General features: G+C 41.7%; 1 protein-coding gene across 1 annotated transcript; it reads left to right on the top strand.

Annotated features, from left to right (window-relative positions):
* The first annotated feature begins 3,368 nt into the window (after window positions 1-3,368).
* rnd3a (Rho family GTPase 3a) lies at window positions 3,369-18,339 on the top strand. The gene is made up of 5 exons (XM_085264309.1): window positions 3,369-3,658; window positions 3,966-4,053; window positions 13,536-13,645; window positions 14,790-14,924; window positions 15,099-18,339. Exons 1-5 carry the CDS (start codon window positions 3,509-3,511, stop codon window positions 15,345-15,347), a joined length of 732 nt encoding a protein of 243 aa, XP_085120435.1. The 5' UTR covers window positions 3,369-3,508; the 3' UTR covers window positions 15,348-18,339.
* The last annotated feature ends 1,293 nt before the right edge of the window (window positions 18,340-19,632 follow it).

Here is a 19,632-nt window from a genome sequence, read left to right as displayed (position 1 = left end):
CCAGAAACAGGTGGTACCCTCATTTCTATTCTGAGAAGCATGTACAGTATTTAGGCAACTGTACTTGTCTACCAGCCCAGTTTGCTGCACTGCGTGCATGCTTCGGGTCTGTATCGTCATTTACGTCCAGCCAGCCAGTGTCATGTTTAGTGTTATTCACAGAGAATGACTCGAAACGAAACATGTTGAGTTTCTCGACCATGGTATGACTCTTTCCATTACCTGGAAGCGCTCGGGCACTTTTATTCTCCATCTCTGCGGTGTGTTGTGGCACTACTGTACAGGAAATGTAGGACAATACAAAGAGATTTTAAAATGATCACAGCAGCCCCTGAAGGCATCCACTGTTACAGGCTGATGCTGTCTCTTATATCAGTTTACCTTTAAGATGTTTCTGCATGATGTCACCCTGCACGGCCTCACTTTAGCCCAAATGTGTGGCTGCACCCAAGTGAGACTGGCAAAGCTTCAGGCTGCAGCAGAGAGCAGCGCACACAAGCACAGACGAGACAGCCTCGCTAAAGCTGGAGAAGGGCACCAGGGCGCAGTGTGTAAACAACTCAGTTAATGTGGTTTTGCTCGCCATCTCCTCTGACGCGTCTCCACTGCAATCTCTAAAAGGCTGGGTTTATTTACTGATGTAGAGCTGATAAAGCTCAGATGAGGGGAAAGTGACGAGGTAGGGAGTCACCACAGAAACAACGGTGTTTTTTGCAACCTAGGCAGGTAAAGCCTCCATTATCTTCAAATTCTGACAGAATTTGAATGAGGTCAAATGCATATGGTACACAGATAGCAGCCAAGCAGCCCCCACCCTGCCAATCCCCCCACCCAGTCCATTCTCTCCTGGCAGTGTTGTGTCCTGGAGGCAGAGCTCCCACACAACAGACGGGACTCCCACTGCACAGCCTGCAGGGTGGAGCTGTCCCACTGTAAAAACGCTGCCAGCAACTCGCAGTCCAATCACTCTGTGGCAGAGGGGAGAGCTGCTGTAGAACGCCGCTGTTCCCCTCATTTTTGTGAAAATTAGCAGTGACACTGTGCTAGGGAACAAGTAGCCTGAAGGCACAGAGAGGAGGCCTTTAAACCAGAAGGGTTCCTGTTCTGAAAAAGACACAAGAAAATGTGGTTCTGACACATTATTGATCCCATCGGGAAATTGAGTTTCCACTTCTTCTAATAAATGTCTGGAAGACAGCTGATATATTTTGTGTGGCTGTGCATTTTACTGTAAATATATGTATTACTCACAGATAATGAGGGGAATCCTCCATGGAAACGACTAATGCTGTGCATTGGAAATAAGCTGCATGTGCTACTGGGTTCACTGGGTTTATTGTTTTGGTCATGTGGCAGAGAAATGAAAATCCTTCTGTGAAAGGGCTGAGTGAAATGTGTATGAAACAAAGGACCGTAATAAGTTGTGCTGCTGTGAGTAACAAAAGGCTCGATTAGAGTGCGCCGACCATTTGAAACTGAATCACACACTGTTTAAAATGTGAGGGGCGGTGAATTCATTATTTAATAAATCATTCCTAACACTTCATGATAAACAGCACGGAGTTTTAATGCTTAAAATGCAGCAGCAGTTTTACAGACGAATCAAAAAAGTTATTATTTTGGTGCTCATTGAGCGTAATTAGAAATTGTTTTCCAGCTCAGTTTATTGATTAATTTTAGCTAGATCTTTCTAAAGATGAAACTCGAGAACTGGCATAGTTTTGGAAAATGTGAAGAAAGGTATAAATTTTTGACTTTTTTTTTTTTTTTACATTTTTTGACTTTTACCTGTATTTTGTAAAAACGTTTCTACTGATAAAAACCTCTGGGATCATTCATGAAGACAGAAATGACTTAATATCAGACTTTTTCTATTTACTACAGAAATGTTTACTTTATCGTGCAGAAAAACTGAGACATGCTGTTGAATTAGCACTTATTTTTTCTTTTATTAAGATAACTGAGGGATTCAGCGCGTGGTTAAACTTCTTTACACTGAAAGGCGAGTGTCACTGGTATGCCCCACTTAAGGCCAAAGTGGCCCACGTTGTACAATGAGCTTCACATCCCTGCTCTGCACCTTTAAACCTTTTTTATGTGGTTTCCTCCACACTGATCTTGTAGCAAACACTATAACAACAGGGTGTTTTAAGAAAACTCAACTAAAACAGCAATGCTGGGCTCAAATTGCACATTATATTTTGTCTGTTAGAATAGTCACTGTGTCATATTAGACAATTATAGAATCATAAATGTTTATTACCCTTTGCCTTTTAGTCACTCATGCTAAAGAAAGTAAACAGACAGTGTGTGTATGAAGCGCCTTGAGGCGACTTATGTTGTGATTTGGCGCTATATAAATAAAATTGAATTGAATTGAATTGAATTGTATATCATAGAATGACTGTGACGTGTTCCTTAACTCCAGGGTCAAAGGTTGTGTTTTATTACACAGATGTTATTGATATTAATCTGTCTTCTTCTTCTACTCTTGTTCTTTTCTTCTTTGTTGAAGCTTAAATGGAAGCCCAGCTGTTCATGACAGTAACTCCATTATCATTTGTGCTAGCGACAAAAAGCCTGTATGAGACTTGGATGATAAAGGGTTAATTCCACCTAGTTACAGCAGCAGCAAGGTTATTTTGATTTTTGCTTGCCCGTGTTTAGTTACAAGGATAACTGAGTGGTAACTCTAAGCACACCTATCTTCATGACTGCCCTACAAGCACTGATCATTTCTTGATTTGGGCTACATTTACTTGCTTGACTCCATAGTCACAGCTGAAGGACTTAACGGCTGAACTGTGGCTATAAAAATAATAAATATCTATATTTTATAGATGCATTGATGTGCTGGGTAAGTATCAGCACAGGCCTTGTTGACTTATATTTGGTATATTGGCAAATAAATAGCAAATAAAATGTTTGCATGTATCTGCTGTATTCCATCAATTTTAAAACTTTAATACAGTTTTATGCTGTATTAAAGGCCAGTCACTATTTTATAAAATCATGTTATAGTATATAAAGGAAAGGCAACATAAATAGTTTGAATTGCCTTATACTGGCGCTGTTCTTCTTGTAAGTCTAAATTTTGCGCACAATTCACTCTAAAAAAACTGGCAAATGGAAACTATAATCTGATTTACTTTACTGATTAAAAAAATATCTTAGTTTGTGTTTTATTGTTTTGATGTTGAAGCTGAGGTTTGTGTGTAGTCCAAACGGGGGCGCCATCACGGTGCCTGGCCCGGCGTGCGTCTGTGTGGAGGCTCGCTGGACGAAGGGAGGGACGTGCCTCATCCCGACGGACGGAGAGCTGCTGCCATTGGCTCCTGCGACGTTATAAATGTAGGCAAATGGAATTTACCGGCTCAGAGCAGGCGGAGACACCGGGGGAGGAGAGCAGGCGCGCAGGCTTGGACGCACCGAGACCAGCTGCTTCTCGACGGTTCACACACACCCACCCACCCAGGATTGGACTCATTTTTAAAAACGATTCAAATCAATGAAGGAGAGACGCTCGTGTCAGAAGTTATCTCTGAAATCCAGCATGGATCCCAGTCAGAGTGTGAAGTGTAAGATAGTGGTGGTGGGGGACAGCCAGTGCGGGAAGACTGCGCTGCTTCACGTGTTCGCCAAAGACTGCTTCCCTGAGGTGAGACCCTGCAGCCTGCTGGACATGATGCATGTTAATAACACACACTGATACCACGACCAGCGCATCTCATTGTTCTTCTGAACCTGGCTGTGTCACGTGGATTGTTCCAGTAGTGATGAAGGACATTCATGTTGTAGTGCTTGATACGTGTTGGGATCTGAAACCTAAACGTAGTAGTACCAACACCTTTGTAGTACACGATCGTGGTAATAGGGTAATAAATCTAACGTTGCTCAGTTTCTTCAAAGTTTAAAACCTGGCAGGCTTCCTCCCTGACCTCCCCTCTTCTAAATGTTTCCTGCAGAGCTACGTCCCCACTGTGTTTGAAAACTACACAGCCAGCTTTGAAATCGACACGCAGAGGATCGAGCTCAGTTTGTGGGACACCTCAGGTAATCCTCACTTCCAACAACCTCTCTGTCTGACTCATGCTCCAAGTGTCACCTTGTGTCAGTTGTGGCGGTGGTGTGGACATGTTCTAACATGCATCTCTGTGATCAGTCACTCAGTTGCTGATTTGAATGATATGGAGCTAGTTTATTATTAACTTTGTGGGGTAGAATTCACCCATGTTTGACTGCGTCATAAATAAATAACAGGTTTTAGCCCAGAATGTCCAAATCAGGAGACAGGAGAGTCCCAGGGCAGCTTTGTTTTTTCTCAAATAATGAAATTAATCTCTGACCCATTTTAATCAATGTAGCACAGTTAATCCTTTCCCATAGTCTGGAGTCGCTGTTCCTCGAAACCGCACGTTTCCCCTCAGATTAGATCGGGGCTTACCTTTTACCTACATGGAAACGTTCAGCCTCGTAGCTCAGTTCGAGCGCAGGAACGCCTCAGTGGAATGGATCTGATTTATGAATTCCTCCCAGCTGAGCAAAGCTTAAGTGGAAACAGGAAAGGAAACATAATGATAGGCTGAACGAAGCTCATATTCATACATCTGGTGAACACACTTTGAAATTCATCCTGCTTCCTGTGCTTTTCGGGAAGGTTGAGCAACATTGGCTCAGCAGCTTTTTTTCTTTTTAATCTCCTGCGGGTTAGACTTTGTGTTTGGGCTCTGAAAACCAGCATCGTGTGTGTGCGTGTGCGTAAACAAACCCATTTTCCCATCGATCATTGCCTGAGCACTGAATAGCACAGCAGCGAGGTGTATGTTTCATGTGTGTGAGCATGTGGTGTTTGTGTGGGAATGAGAGGAAAATCCCTGGCCTGGAATTCCTGAGTGACGTTTGGGTAACTTGAAGACCGAGGTCAGCTTGAGATCTTTCTTTCTTTCTGAAACGTCAGACCGGAAAATCCAACAGCAGCTTCTTAAAATCCAGATTTCTGAGCTGTTTTATACTTCAGAGCAAATGAAAGTAAAAGCATCTGCAGAGTGGCGCTCCTTTGCCGCCTCAGTAACTCTACAAGAAAGTGAAACAAGGACATCAAATTGAAAATTCCTTCATCCCTCCAGTTTTGTGTGTAAATGTGGAAAGGCGAAGAAATGAAAACTGGCCCGAGTGAGAATTTTCTTTTATTGAATTGTGTTGGCTGCCTGCCTGGAGCCATTTTTCTTTTTCTCTCTGTTTCATAAAAGGAGGGTTGGGGGTGGTTTCCTATTAGATCATTGGATTTTAGAAGGTGCCAGATACCCCTATACCAACCCACCCCTACCTTCACTCCAAACCCACACCCAGCACACGAACACACACACACAGTGACCAATTGATGCAGCTTTCAGCTTGACTGGTCCCTTTTTTTTTTCTCCTTTTTTTTTTTTGAAACCCCCATCTGCCACAGCCAATCCAATTGATCCCTTATTTCCTGAGGTGTGTGTGTGTGTGTGAGACCCAGGCCTGCACTCTGACAAAGACCAACACGGAGGGAGGAAGACAAACATTGTGGACTGCCACCCGCTCTTCCCCTCCCTCTCAAACACACACCTCCACACACACACCGAGGTGGTCTTTGTTCTGCAGTGATGAGTGGCCTAATGAGCAGCCTGCTGTTTATGTGTTTGTGTTTAAAGGGGATGGTGAAGGGAGTAATTCGGCCCATTAAGGTAAATTCCTGCCAGTTATACAGCCTTCCATTTGCCCCCCTCTCCCCAACCTACTTGTCTGCTCTAGCATTGCCACCCCAGTCTCAGGGTGAGGTCCGCCGGGGCCAAGGCGCGAGCCTTTGATGCTTCTTTCACCAACAGGGGAAGTGGTTTACGTTGTCTGCCTGTCTGCCTCCGTGTCTGAATGAGCAGGAAAAGTGCTTGTTTGAGAGTCAAACAGGAGGATAGGAAAACCGTGTGGGTAAACAGAGCAACCCCCGTGGCTCAGCACCTGCATGCCTTAGGTCTTTTCTCGTTTTACAGAGTGGAAATGAGCATGGATTATTTTTTTCAAATCAGAAAATCCACCAACCCCACAAAACATAAAAAAAAAAACCCCCAATTCAAGCATCAAATTCTTAGATTTGGAAAGCAACCACCAAGTAGGAGTTACCCTTTTTACAAATGATGGCTCCGACTTTTTTCCCTTATTCAGTGGGTTTCATTTTTAACTCCTTGGTGTTGGAACAACAAGCAAAAAAACGAAACATTCACAGAGCTTTGGTTTAGGTGACCCATTTCTACATACATTATATTCGCTCTCTGTTTTGGTCTCCATCAGCTCCTGCTGTGACCACCAGCTGCTAGCCAATCTGCTCTGCTGTGGCATTTGTTGTTTTTAAAAATGTATCCTTTCTCTGAAAACAGCTGCTCGTTGCACCTGGAAACAGTCATTAAGAAAGACCAAGACTGTAAAGCTATGAGCAGTTAGACCAAAACAACAAGCTGAAAGATGCTAAAAGGCCAAGTAGTAGAGCTAAAGGAGACCGGAGACTTTCTTTGGTCATATGACCTCTTTGTTTATATTAAAATGTCGATGAAAGCAACTTCAAAACTGCTGTCGTTTCTAATCGTTTCTGTACTAATCCGAGGCTCACAGAAGATTGCTTTAAACTGATTTTGCACTTTTCACAGTTGAAATATTCACAATATACTTACGCTGGAACTGAACTGCAGGAAACGGCTTAGTATTTTCATACTTCCGAAATTGGTCTTGCACAGTTGTTCCAACTGTTAGGCAATTTCCCAAAGCTACAACAAATACGTTTTCGAGCTTAACAGGAAAAATAAAAGAACTAGAGGAGTTCAGACTTTTCCAGTTCTAGAAATCCCAATGGGAAACATCAGACCCAGTGGATCTCATTTGACAATATTTATCACAGGGAATATATATATATGGGGAAAATTAGTTGTTTTTTTTTTGTTTACTGCGCACATTCAAAGTTGACCCACTTTGCAAAATGGGAAGAAAGACAGATAAAGGAGTTGTAATGGAAGATGCATAAAGCAGAGCTTGGTCAGAGCAGACAGATCATCTTGCCCTTCTATAGTTACTAGAGCATATCACATGTCCTGTTTCCCATGTAGTGCAGGACAGCTTAACTATGGGACTTTTACATGCACTCAGTAAGCTCCTCTGCTACTCTCTCTCTGACACACACACACACACACACACACACACACACTCCCCCCCCCCCCCCCCCCCCGATTCTTCAGTCTGTAACCATTGTTGGATTGGATCACATTTCTGGGTTCAGCGAATTGGAGCCGCATGTCTGGCATTCCTCAGACTAAAGGTTTCTACTTCCTCCACTACAAAGACCCCCTTTGTACCCAGCAGGCCCAGATCCTCAGCCAGTGAAAGAGAAGTGGTGTGGATCACTAAAGCCTTACCTTGTTTCCAGAGGGGAGAAATCGAATCACGGTAGAATTTGCTGACCGACAATGGGATGGTGATGGTGAAGCAGTGTATGAACTGAAGGGCAGTGGGATCCTGGTAGAGATTAATGGACTTCCTGTCTGCTAATGTCATGGAAGGACTTTTTTTTTTTTTTTTTTTTTAAACACCTGACATTAAAATCCATGTCCGGCCTTCACACTGAGCACTTTGCATTCTTGGCTCCCCGTGCATGTGTCCTGCCAGCCCATCACTGAGAAACATCTGACTGTCCTAAATGCTTCACCAGCATCCTGTTTGGCCCAACTCTTGACTCTTACCCAATTTGTACTTTGTTATTGTGGCCAAAGTAACCTCTCGAAAGCTTGTATAAGTAAAGTTTATCATATCTCAATGTCTTTTCAGGAAGTTTCTTTCAGCTGGATTACACAATTTGAGAAGGGAAATAGATTTCCTGTTTTCAGCCCTTCTGGTGGACTTTCTTCAGTTACTGATTTCGAGACTTTATCATGGCTCATGGAGTGCCATAAGATAGTATTGTATCTTAAACAAATTTAGCTACACTGCAATCGATCCTAGTGTAACGTAATGTGCCGTGATGTACTGAAACGGTACAGTATAGTGTAAAGTACCAAGCAGTAATCTTGAGCCACCTCTAGCTTCTTTATATTTATTGAAACATGAAGAAATATAAATCCAATATACGGAAGAAAACAATCAGTTTTTACAATTTCATTGGAAATTGGCAACATTTGCTGAAGTATTTGGGAAGTTTTTTTTGTCTTTCAATTAAGTAGTCTTCAGGAATAGTTCTCCAGGCTTCTTGAAGTATTATGTATGTATTATGACACATGACACACATTTATAATGCTAAATCTTAATGGTTGCTCACCTATTATATGTTGCATAACTTTCAATAATATACTTTTTAAGGTATTAGAGCATGTTGTAGTGCATCATAGTGAACTTTAACATAACACACATGCACAACAGGGGCAACAGTGGCTCAGGTTGCCCCCTACACATCCAGTGTGAGTGTGATAAAAGTGCTAGGCTATGGGACTCGTAGTAGAAAGTGCTTTGAGTGCTCAAACTGAGTATAAATGTGCTCCATAAGTACCAGTACATCCAGTTACCACTTACATGTGTTAACACAACATGTTACAATGGTATTGCTATATTAGATTTGGCTATTTAACACAGTACACACTGAATTATTAAATTGCGTCCAAAGATATCTTTTGTTAACCTGCTATATTTGAGCATATTTTGTGATACCAAAGGTTACTTTATTAATCCTTCATGTCCAGATTTTAGATTTACACAAACAAATATCATGGTAACCACAGCAACTACAGCAGATAGTCATAAGTGTATAAGTGCAAATTGTAGTGCGTGTGCTTGGCAGGCGAGCCGTATAAACTTGATAGTGCTGTATTTCTAGACGTGCCTGTCAACATCTGTTGTTTCCACAGGTGTCCCCCAAAGGCCTAATGCCTCTTTTTATGTATTTATGCACACACAAGCTCACCGCCCAGCAGCTCCGTTCTGCTCAGCTATGTTAGCTATGCAGTAAACCAGCAGGCCTGCAGATCTGTTGCTATACATCCAGACTGTAGACTGTCAGCCACAGCTGGCTTACCTCAGGTCTGCATGTGCTTGTGTGAGATAAAGCAAAAGCTGTTATTGTGTGAAGTTGTATGTCTTTAACATTATGGAATATTTTGAGATTGCATGAATAGACCAGAATGTGTTTTCCACATTATTTCATGTAGATTCATTGCATTAATTGCATTGCATTTATTTATTTCTTGATCATAACAACAGTGAGCATTTAGTGGCATTCTACAGTTTCCGCTTATGTCATTGTGCCCAACAGCAAGACACAAGACAGGCTATGGTTAATAGGAGGCGAGAGAGGATGGAGGACATATCGAAAGGACAGAATAAGGGAGGACAGGGTGTGTGTCTTTCTTCCAGATTTAGAGATCCTGTGGGAGAACAATGACAGGAGCTAATTAGATGACAGTTACCAGGTCTTTGTGTGTGTGTTAGCTGTGGGATTTCCTCTTATCTTTCCATTTGGCAGGAAGATGACCTTAAAGCAGAGGCTGGTCTCAGATGCAGAGCTAACGCAGTAACGACTCTAAACAGCTAACAAAGAAGGAAACATCTGCTATTAAAAGTTATTAGCAAAACGCTTCCATAGAGGGTCGAATTTTAAATGCACCATGTTGAAATTGCAGTGGATTTACTTTGGATTTATTGCTATAAATGCACTAACGTGCAGGTAAATTCACAGAAATATGTGCAGACATAATAACACAGCAACTTCACACTGCAGCTCAGATACGCATTTCCTCTCATTAGGTTAATAAAAACAGTCTATTCATTGTGAAATGTCAACCGATTCTACAGCATGCCCTTTTAGTCGCAAGGTTTTATTTTTCCACTGATTTGTTCCAGGCTACGAGCTCTGGAATAAAAACAATCGAACAGCCCATTGTGGTCATGATCGATTGCGAGACGGTCATGAAAGAAATAAATTCTTGTGGTCTTGTGGGGGATACCACCTTCCTCCTCGCCTTGTATTTGCTGTGCTCCCTTGATAACAGTTCAGCATCTGGCCTTTTGTTTAGGCGGTATCACCTATCGGGCTGCTTTCCAAAACACTCAGAGTTCCCATCCAAACTACACTGTTTAGATCAAGACATCAAAATAATTTATTCAGTTCATTCCAACACTAGATTTTAGGAGCAGGTACAGATTAATAGGGAGCAAAAAAATTCAGGTTATATGCATCAATGCAGACACGTCTTTGATAGGCCAAGATCATAATCATAATCCTTTTTGAGCCAATATATCAGACTGTATAAGTTAGCTCGTGAAGTTGAACTTTTGTAATGGTGATACTGTGGATTTTACTGTTAAGACTGGAAATACTTCGTTTGTCCCATGTTTGGGAAAGGCGACCGCCTTCTTGGGAAGTCCACCACAACTGTTAAGGAGTTGAACGGATACACACAATATACCGATGAGGGTGATAAATCTACTGCAAAAAAAACCTATCCTGAAAACACATGTGGCTACCTCGACATGACACTGGATGTGACAAGAAAGGTGGCTCTGACTGAGAAACCACATGCTTATTGGCTAACGACTTGTGATTGACAACTACCAATTGACCCAAAACAAGCCATGATCTCACCGGGAGTGTCCACAAAGGTCAAGACAGGTACCAGACTTGGTAACCCTCTACTGCATAGCGTTGCCCTGAGGCAACAAACCACATTTTCATGCCTTACACTGGCCCTTCAAAAAAGAAAAACGTTTTTTTTTTCGGAAATAATGCTACCAGGCACATCTCTTTCCAATAAAACGATGAGTTGAAGGTGGTGTGACTTTCATTTGGGGGGGGCAGGACCCCTTTCTGCAAGCTGCAGTACATGAGAGACCTCTCCATTAGGAGGCAAGATAAAGATCACTATTTTACATGTTTATAGTGAAATAAATGTATATTAAAAATACTTGTATGTGCATGAATATGTTAAGAAGCATATTTGTTTGTTCTACTTTTTTCAATTTATTTATACAGTAAAACTTAATTTTCATTCGTTGCCTCAAGGCAACACTGCGCAGTAAGCCTGATATTTTTTCTTTTTTGTTTCAGGCAATATAATGCATTTGCATATGTGTGTAGAGATGTGTTTGTGTGCATTTATATATGATAATAGTCAATGTTTTTTTTTTACTTTACAATCTACTCATAGTTAGAGGACATGGATGTAAATACCTTTTATGGAAGGAAACCAAGGGAATGTGCACTTTCTGTCCTCAGAAATGAGGAGTGGATCCCTGAATGAGGTTTGAGGGACACTTAGGAGCTCAGGGGTCAGTTGGTAAAGTAACTGTGTCTGTGTGTGTGTTAGTGCCCACACATCAAGCAGGTCTGGCCAGGATCTGGTATCAAGTCGGCACTGCTGGCTGACTTCTGACATGATAAGACGTATGTCATCCAGGCCTGGCATAGATGGCACTGTCTATGTGATGGCATGCCATTTCTGGCTTGATTGTGGCTTGGTTTATGTGGCCCAGGCCTACAGAAAACAGGTCTGGCCCAGATCTAGAATCAAGCTGGCACTTCGGACTGACTGGTGTTTTGGCAGAGTGTATATCAACCAGATGTGTGCCAGGTCTGGCAATGACGCCACTGTTTATGCAATGGCATGCCATATCTCAGGTGGTAGAGCAGGTTACAAACTGATCGGAAGGTTAGTGGTTCGATCCCTGGCTCCTCCAGTCTGCATGTCAAGAGTGAGAATGTGTATGAATGATTTGAAGCGTTCAGTTAAGCGAAAGTGGGTGAATGTGGCATGTTGTATAGAGCACTTTGAGTAAACTGGGAGAGTAGAAAAGCGCTATATAAAAATCAGTCCATTCACTGTCTGAACAGAGTTTCGGCATGTTACTTTTGCACTGTTTTGCATGTTCTGGCACATGTTGTCATTGCATGGCTTGATTAAGGTACACATTAGGCTCACATCTGGGGCCAGAGCTGAAACTGTTCTGGGCCAGCAGTGTGTCTACAACTGGCCTGTGGCTGCACATCACCTACAGATGGCCCACATACTGCAATGAATGACGGCCCTTTGGTGGCCCAGATAACTTGCTTATGAATATTTCAACTGTGAAAACTTGCTATTCATAAAGCAAATTAGCAAGAACTGCTAGCAATTCTTGCTAACAATTGAAAGGAATTAAAACATTTAGCAGTTGTTAATGACTGACAGCTAATGACAGAAAATGCAAAATAATGAAGTGCAATGTCTCAGCAGCTTTTCTCCTCAGTCTGTAAAATTATTGCGTTAGTTTACACTTTAATGTAATTTTTAGTGTAATAAAATGTGTATATGTTGGCTAAGATCATTTTTTTGTAAACATTGCTAAATGAAAAGCAGTTCTGCCATTAGCAAAGCTTAATGTGCAATTTTTCATGCCAAGTGTTGAATTACATGCAATATTAATTCTTGTGTAGTTCTATATAATAACTGGGATCTCCTGCATATACATGGAGTGGAACATCATGGACATGGATATTTGAGATGTCTGTACACACACTTTAGTCGTGCTTTGTTGTGTGGGGCCCAGGCCTGGAAGCATTGTTTAAAACGATGTCATCTCCCATCCAGACTGTTTAGATTAGGAACACCAGCAGAGTGTGTGTGTGTGTGTGTGTGTGTGTGTGTGTGTGTGTGTGTGTGTGTGTGTGTGTGTGTGTGTGTGAACCAGTGCATTCCAGAATTTTCTCTGCAGCCGTGTTTATAAAAGACTTCCCAAGGGAACCTAAAGTTACCAAAAACAAAATTCCCCAGATTCTTGGCAGCTGCTTGTGTGTGTGGTCACTTCTTGCTTGCCATGTGATCTTGACTCACCTTGACATGACGGCAAGCTCCCCTCCCCCCAACCTCCGATGCGCTTCAGTCAGGCAGTGAGATGGGCGTCGCCCTTGCACATGGTTTCAATTTGAGGAGGGAGTCATTTCCTCGCTCTGAAGTTCTATTCCTTCAGAGAGATTTTCTGTTTCGGTAAACGATCTTGTTGTAGTCAGCACATTTTTTCTACTGATGCGGCACTATTTGTTTTTCTCGCCTAGTTGCCATGGATTATGGCGGAGCTGCAATCATGACGTATGAGAATAACTATCTGTAGTGCTCAAGTGATAATTTGGTCTTCCTTGTGCTTTCTTGAAACAGACTTTGATCCTGCCCCTCACTCGAATACTGTTATTTCATTTGTTTAAGCAAAAGCCTTCAATGCTAGACATATTTCAGGTCTTCCAATAAAAAATGAAATCTATAAAGTTTTAAATAAGAACACCTCAAGTTTCTTCTGATGTCCCTTGAGCTGGATCCCTGCGAAGATTATCCAATAATAGCAAAACTGCAAATTAAATCAGGAACATTTCTTAGCCTGAGCTGGCCACGTGTTTCTTTGCTGTCTGTTGGAACAAAAGAGGGTGCTCGCACAGTTATGCATACAGCAGTTTTGTCCTTGCGCAACAGTGTGTGAATACAGTTCAAGTTTCTTGTTTTCCTTTGTTTTAGGATCTCCATACTATGACAACGTGAGGCCCCTGTCCTATCCCGACTCCGATGCTGTGCTCATCTGTTTCGACATCAGCCGCCCAGAAACGCTCGACAGCGTAATGAAAAAGGTTTGTTGCTCCTCTCGGGCAAATCCATGCAGGAAACACGTCTTTAAGCTCTATTTTTAAACATTCCACTCAAGTACTTTGATTTTTGTCTGAACTGGTGACAGAGGCCTGGATCAAAGGTCTGCAGTCATTTCTTTTTTCTGTGATCTCAGTCATGTGAAGTCGTATAGCTGTAATGTGACTTCAGTGTCAGGTCAAAACCCTGCAGTGGCTGGACGTGTCACTGGCTGATTCTCACATGTCCAAACGTGTGCTGTACATCAAGCAACACAGGTGGTGTCAGTCATCTGACTGGTGGAGAAACTACAAAATGTAAAAGTCATTATCTTCCCACATTAAAACACACCTGGCATGTGCTCCTATTTTTGCAAGGCATTTCCTGTTTTTGCGCTGCTTTCTGCCGACCTGGAATGTTTTTTCAAAGCAACTCACGTTTACCAGAATTAGCGGTCGAGACAGAAACAGTTTTGTCTTGCTCATTAGGAACAGAGATGACCTCAGATGCACTGAGATTTTTTGTCCCTTTCAGTCTGCCGCTTTGATGGGTAACATTAGTTATCTAACCATTTGTTGTCTTGTGTTGCACACTGTAATTGAACCTGTCGTGAGTAATTGGGAACACGTCATATACAGCTAATTGCTAAGCTTGAACTGAAGTTTAAAGTGCTTAAAGCTGTGCTAGTCGAAGAATGCATTTCAGACGATGAACGTCTACATGAGACTTAACCTCGGTTTAGGCTTTTAGGTTGTTCAGACACATTTTACAAACAAACTTCCTCCTCAGATGTCAATGAACTTGATCCCCTGACCAGCCAGACAGCCAGCCCTGAGGCACATTAGCCTCAGATTAAAGCCCCAAGAGAAATGCCATTGATCACAGAGCGTTTATTGTTGTCAGGGAGGAAACATGGAGATTACTTCTAGTTCCTTTCTAGGGTTCAAAGAAATGAGGGGCTTCAGGAAGTGGCAGCTTTAACCTTTGTACTTAAAGGGCAGGTGAGGGGGGGATTTCATCAAATTCTTTATTACAGCAACAAACATTTGAACACACTCACAAGAAAAACGTTGTTTTAAAACACAAAATTTACTTTATTTTTATGTCAGAACTCCTGAATGATTGAGGCTATTTTGTCTTTCTTCACAGTGGAAAGGTGAGATCCAGGAGTTTTGTCCCAACACCAAGATGCTGTTAGTCGGCTGCAAGTCGGACCTGCGCACCGATCTGAGCACACTTGTGGAGCTTTCCAACCATCGACAAGCGCCAGTTTCTTACGACCAGGTTTGTAGATTAAAAGAACATTTTGAAATGGTAGATGGTTCCAATTTCCTGACTCTAATCAGGTCATTGCCATGTTTAATTGACCCCTGTGAAAGTGTGCAAATCCTTTCGTTATTGACGCAAGCTCTTTACAAAAAACAGAATCTCAGTAAGCCTGAACGTTTTCCTTCTTAGGGTTCCAGCATGGCCAAGCAGATCTCGGCGCCCTACATCGAGTGCTCGGCCCAGCAGTCAGAAAACAGCGTCAGAGACATTTTCCATGTGGCCACGCTGGCCTGCATCAACAAAAACAACAAAAACGTCAAACGCAGCAAGACCGCCCGTGCTAGCAAGAGGATTTCACACATGCCTGGTAGACCTGACCTGGCGGCCGTGGCCTCGGACCTCCGGAAGGACAAAGCCAAAAGTTGCTCGGTCATGTGATTGCACCGACCAAATCAGATCAGACTGAGGAGAATGAGGACAGAGCACAGTGCAAGCAGGAAGTTATGGGGCAATGCTCCCTCCTGCATGCTAAAGACCCCTTATTTGTCTGGAAAGGGGTTCTATAAGCTTAATTCATGTACATGTTACTGGAATACTCTGCACCAATGAAAACTCAATGCATAGTAAGCATCCCACTCAACGCGGCCCCCACCCCTGCCCCACCAAAAGAGGAAGCTATCTATCACCTGCCTGGGGATGTGACCTGCTTCCTCTGGGAGGACAAAGCGGATGCAGTCAAGGCTTTCCATGCTAACAGGAAATGAGCAGGGGGAATGATGTCATTAGGAAATGCTCATTTATAAAAAGATGCGTAGGAACATGTGGTCTCCTGAATAAGAGCGAGAGCCGGCAATGGGGTGGTAGGTAGGGGGGTGCTGCCTCAGGGGGAGGAAATAAAGAGGAACTGCTGTTGTTTGTGCTGGATCAAAGACTTCTTCCTCGGAGGGCTTATACAAGAACTCGTCACTGTGGTTTGAAACTGATTCACTCCCACCTCTACTCCTGTAACTGTTAGTCTGTGTGCAGAACAGATTAGAAGAATTTCTTAATTTCTTTCAATGGAAACATGAAGCTGAGTGTCCCCTGTCTCTGATATGTTGTCGGTGTAATGTGAAGTCATTGGTGTATAACTGTGTCATTGCTTTATTTTCATCCTGATGAGATTGAACCAATACTACATTCTCTTACATCAGCAACTATGGATAGACTCATGAAAACAAATGCACACTGCAACAGTGCAGGTTAGCCTTTTATTTTCTCCAAAAACAGAAATGGTGTACTTTAACCCTTTTGTTGGGCCCTAAATGGGTCCAGTGAGCTTTAGCTTAACAAAAATTAGCAACCAAAAATAGAACACTGTATATGAAATATGGACATAGCCACTGTGACTTATCCACAACCCTAATGCTAGCCACAACCATGTTGGGTTTTTTTGAACGAAAAGTTACATTTTGGACAAGAAGATGAAGTTGTGACTTAATGCTAACGAGCTTTGTTAGCTAGCTCCATTTGAATATAATACACAAATGTCAATTGACTGATAAAATACTAGAATTTTGCTCCCAGATCTGAGCTGGATGAAGATATATTCGCATCCAGATACGTAACTTGGATTAACAGAAGCAAACCACAGATAAAAGATAGATGTAGCAAGTGTGATTTCACCTACTGATTAGTAAGCTAGTCGGCTGCCATCTTGGTGATTTGAAATTAGATTTGAAGCGCAAGAGGCAGATATGACTGAGATACCAATGGAGACCATGGAGACTGTATATTTACAGGTTGTTAGCTAGTGAACTAGCTAACAGTTGTAGTTAGCTATATCCTTCATTCTATAATGAGGATCATTACAATTCTTTCTCATTATGAACCAATTCTAGCAATTGAGCATATAAAATCAGAAGGTCGTCACAGAACAAAGGAGCTGAGAGCCGTTTCACCTTAGACCTACAACCAGTGTGTTTTTGCAGCCAGAGAAGTTTTTCCTTTGCTGGCTACTAAGAAGAATGCAGGTGGACGAGTTATAAAAACTGTTAAGAGGTGTCATCAAGGTTCAAACTGTTTCCTGTACCAGCCTGCAGATATTATTATTTTTTTGTTTAATAAATGCTGTAAATATAGGCATTTTAATATAGGAGTCTCTGGGGATGGACTTGCTTTTGGAGCTAGCCCCAAGTGACATTAGAAAAACTGGAGTTTTTGGTATTTGGCTTACTTTCTCATCTTCTGGAGGATCCCCTCGATTTTAACAGGCTGGAATCTTTGCGTCACGAATCACAGCACATTAAAAGAGGATTCAAACAGAAGAAGATCAACAATAACTTACCCTAAATGTCCAAATTGGAGGAAGCTGTGGTCGATTAGCTAGACTACGAAAACCTCTGCAGGAATGAACCATCCCATGACAGGAACAGTTTTTGTCTCATACGGTAAATATCTGCAAACTGGATTACTGTATTGGTCACTGAATAAACGAGCGAGACAACCAAAGGATGAAGAACTTTGCTGATATGTGGTAAACTTGCTAAAGCTCAATTTAGACTTACATGCTGAGTCTACCATGTAGCCTATGCTAGTGACAGATGGTATTGCCACCATTTGTACCTGTGTGGGCTATGTTGACTCAATGTGTAGGTTACATTTTTAGTACATTTCTGCACTTCAGTTTATCACGTAGGGCTTTAGAAGAGTTACATCATACTTATGGCGCAGATTTAATGCAGAAACATACATTCACTGTAATTAGAAGGACTTTGCCCTCTTCAGTATTAAAAGAAGAGATTATCAGATATTTGGAATACCATAAATGCCACAATACAGATTACATGTTTTTTTTTTTTTTTTTGTTTTTTTTAACTAGTCCACTTAGCAGTTAGCTTGCTAGCCCTCACTGCACTGCACGTTTCGCAAACCTCTGGAGATGAATTTTGCTGTTCGACTTTAAGCTGTGACCAGACCAGACCTTAACTCGGAAAGGATGATTGTATTTTTTTTTCTTCCTTGGGTCATTTCAGTGTTTGAGTATCATGACCTCCGCAGTAATGTCACATAATGTAAGAGATTTGTGTCAATTTCAAAATTAGTCTTGAGAAACAAGTGTTTTTGAACTAGTGTTTTTTCCTTCCTCTCAAACAACAGTGCAATGACGCAGCTGTTTAAATATCAACGGTATTGATGCACTTTTAATGTGACCATCAGTTTCTCAATTAGCTTGTTCAAATGCCAGTGCTGTCACATTTGTCAGCTCAGCGCCCGTGTCCCTATTTTCTTTTCCCAATCCTTTCTTTCCGGTGTATACACACGTTTTCTTGAATGTTGATGTCACCTTCAAAATGTCTTTGTCAATGTTGTTGCCATAATATTTATTGAATTCTATATTTTTCCCTTTAGAATAAATGCCAATAAAACTGAAGAGAAGTGTGTTTGTGTTCATTAAGGGAAGAAAGAGATCTCAGTTCATAAGTTCAGTATGTAGTTTGATTATCCTTCATGGATGGTCACGTACTGTTAAATTATGCCATGCAGACATTATAAGATTTATTGTGCTTTGAGTTCACAAAGGGAAGCTCTGATTTAGATCCTCTTTTGCTTTAGATTTCCAGCAGACTAGATGCCTCATGGCTACACTGACAATTCCAATAGAAACAACATCTACAAACTCCAATGCATCTATGGGACAACCTCATTTATGCTTCTGTAAGAGAGCAATGTGCTTCGAGGCATGAAGTGTGCTAGAAATCCATTCAAAGAACCTAAAAAGGTGGCTTCAGCTATTGTGCTTGTTAAGAGAGATTCTGTACAGTCATTTATTTACTCTCCCATCAAAAATCCAAATCTCATACATTAAAGATAACCAGCTTATTGTTCTGCAACCAGACTGTTACGATCCCCCCATACTCCAACCCTTCCCAAAATGCATGTGAAAGTATGACCAATGTGGCAGAAACTTGACCCCATTTCAAGGGATTAGTCAGCAGGGGACAAATTCTAATCAGAATCAGGTTTTCTGTAAATAGTTTTAGAGTTTTCTGGTACACAGTTGCTTGATTGCTGTTTCTTAAACATTTATTCCTAGATACAGCAGCTTCACTGTGATGCCCATGCAATCATTCTCATTTTCACATACTCAGACACACTGTTTTGACAGTAAACCAAAGATGTTATGCAAGCAGAGGGGAATCTGGCATAGTAAAAACACACTTTATACCAAAATCAGATGCGGACACCTATGGAGGCCCCCCTCCATAGGTGTCCCTTCATTCCAGCTCCATCTGAGTGTTTATATGTAAACAGATACCACAGCTATCTGAAGGAGCATGAAATGACTGTACCTGTTCACAAATCATATGTTTATCTCTTCTATTGATATATTCAATCATTTTGTACTTTAAAAAGTCAATAAATCTCAAAATTTGGAATTGAATCTATAATAATTTTAATTATTAAGCTATTAGACATTGTAATGTATGCGACTTTACAAAGTTTACATTTGTGGTTGGTAGCATTTGTTTTTGGGTTTGTTTTCCTTTTTCTATGTGATGACCCACGTTTAAATTTACTCACCTGGGGCATTTTCATCCTGAAAATGGTGCGCACTTTTTCCTGCTGTCTGGGTTGATTGGCAATCTTCCTTGAGAACAAAACAGCAACAGGCTTTTTACTTTTGTCTCTTTCGGTAGGTGCGTCGGGAGTGGCGTGTAAATATTTGACAAGGCACTGCACA

The sequence above is a fragment of the Mchenga conophoros genome, linkage group LG23 (genome assembly GCF_057382185.1).
Source record: "Mchenga conophoros isolate Kocher_MC1m ecotype Shallow Benthic linkage group LG23, M_conophoros_male_GT1.1, whole genome shotgun sequence".
In the NCBI taxonomy this organism is placed as follows: Eukaryota; Metazoa; Chordata; class Actinopteri; order Cichliformes; family Cichlidae; genus Mchenga; species Mchenga conophoros.
Note: the sequence above shows the minus strand (reverse complement) of the source record. Positions and strands in the feature narration are given on the sequence as shown.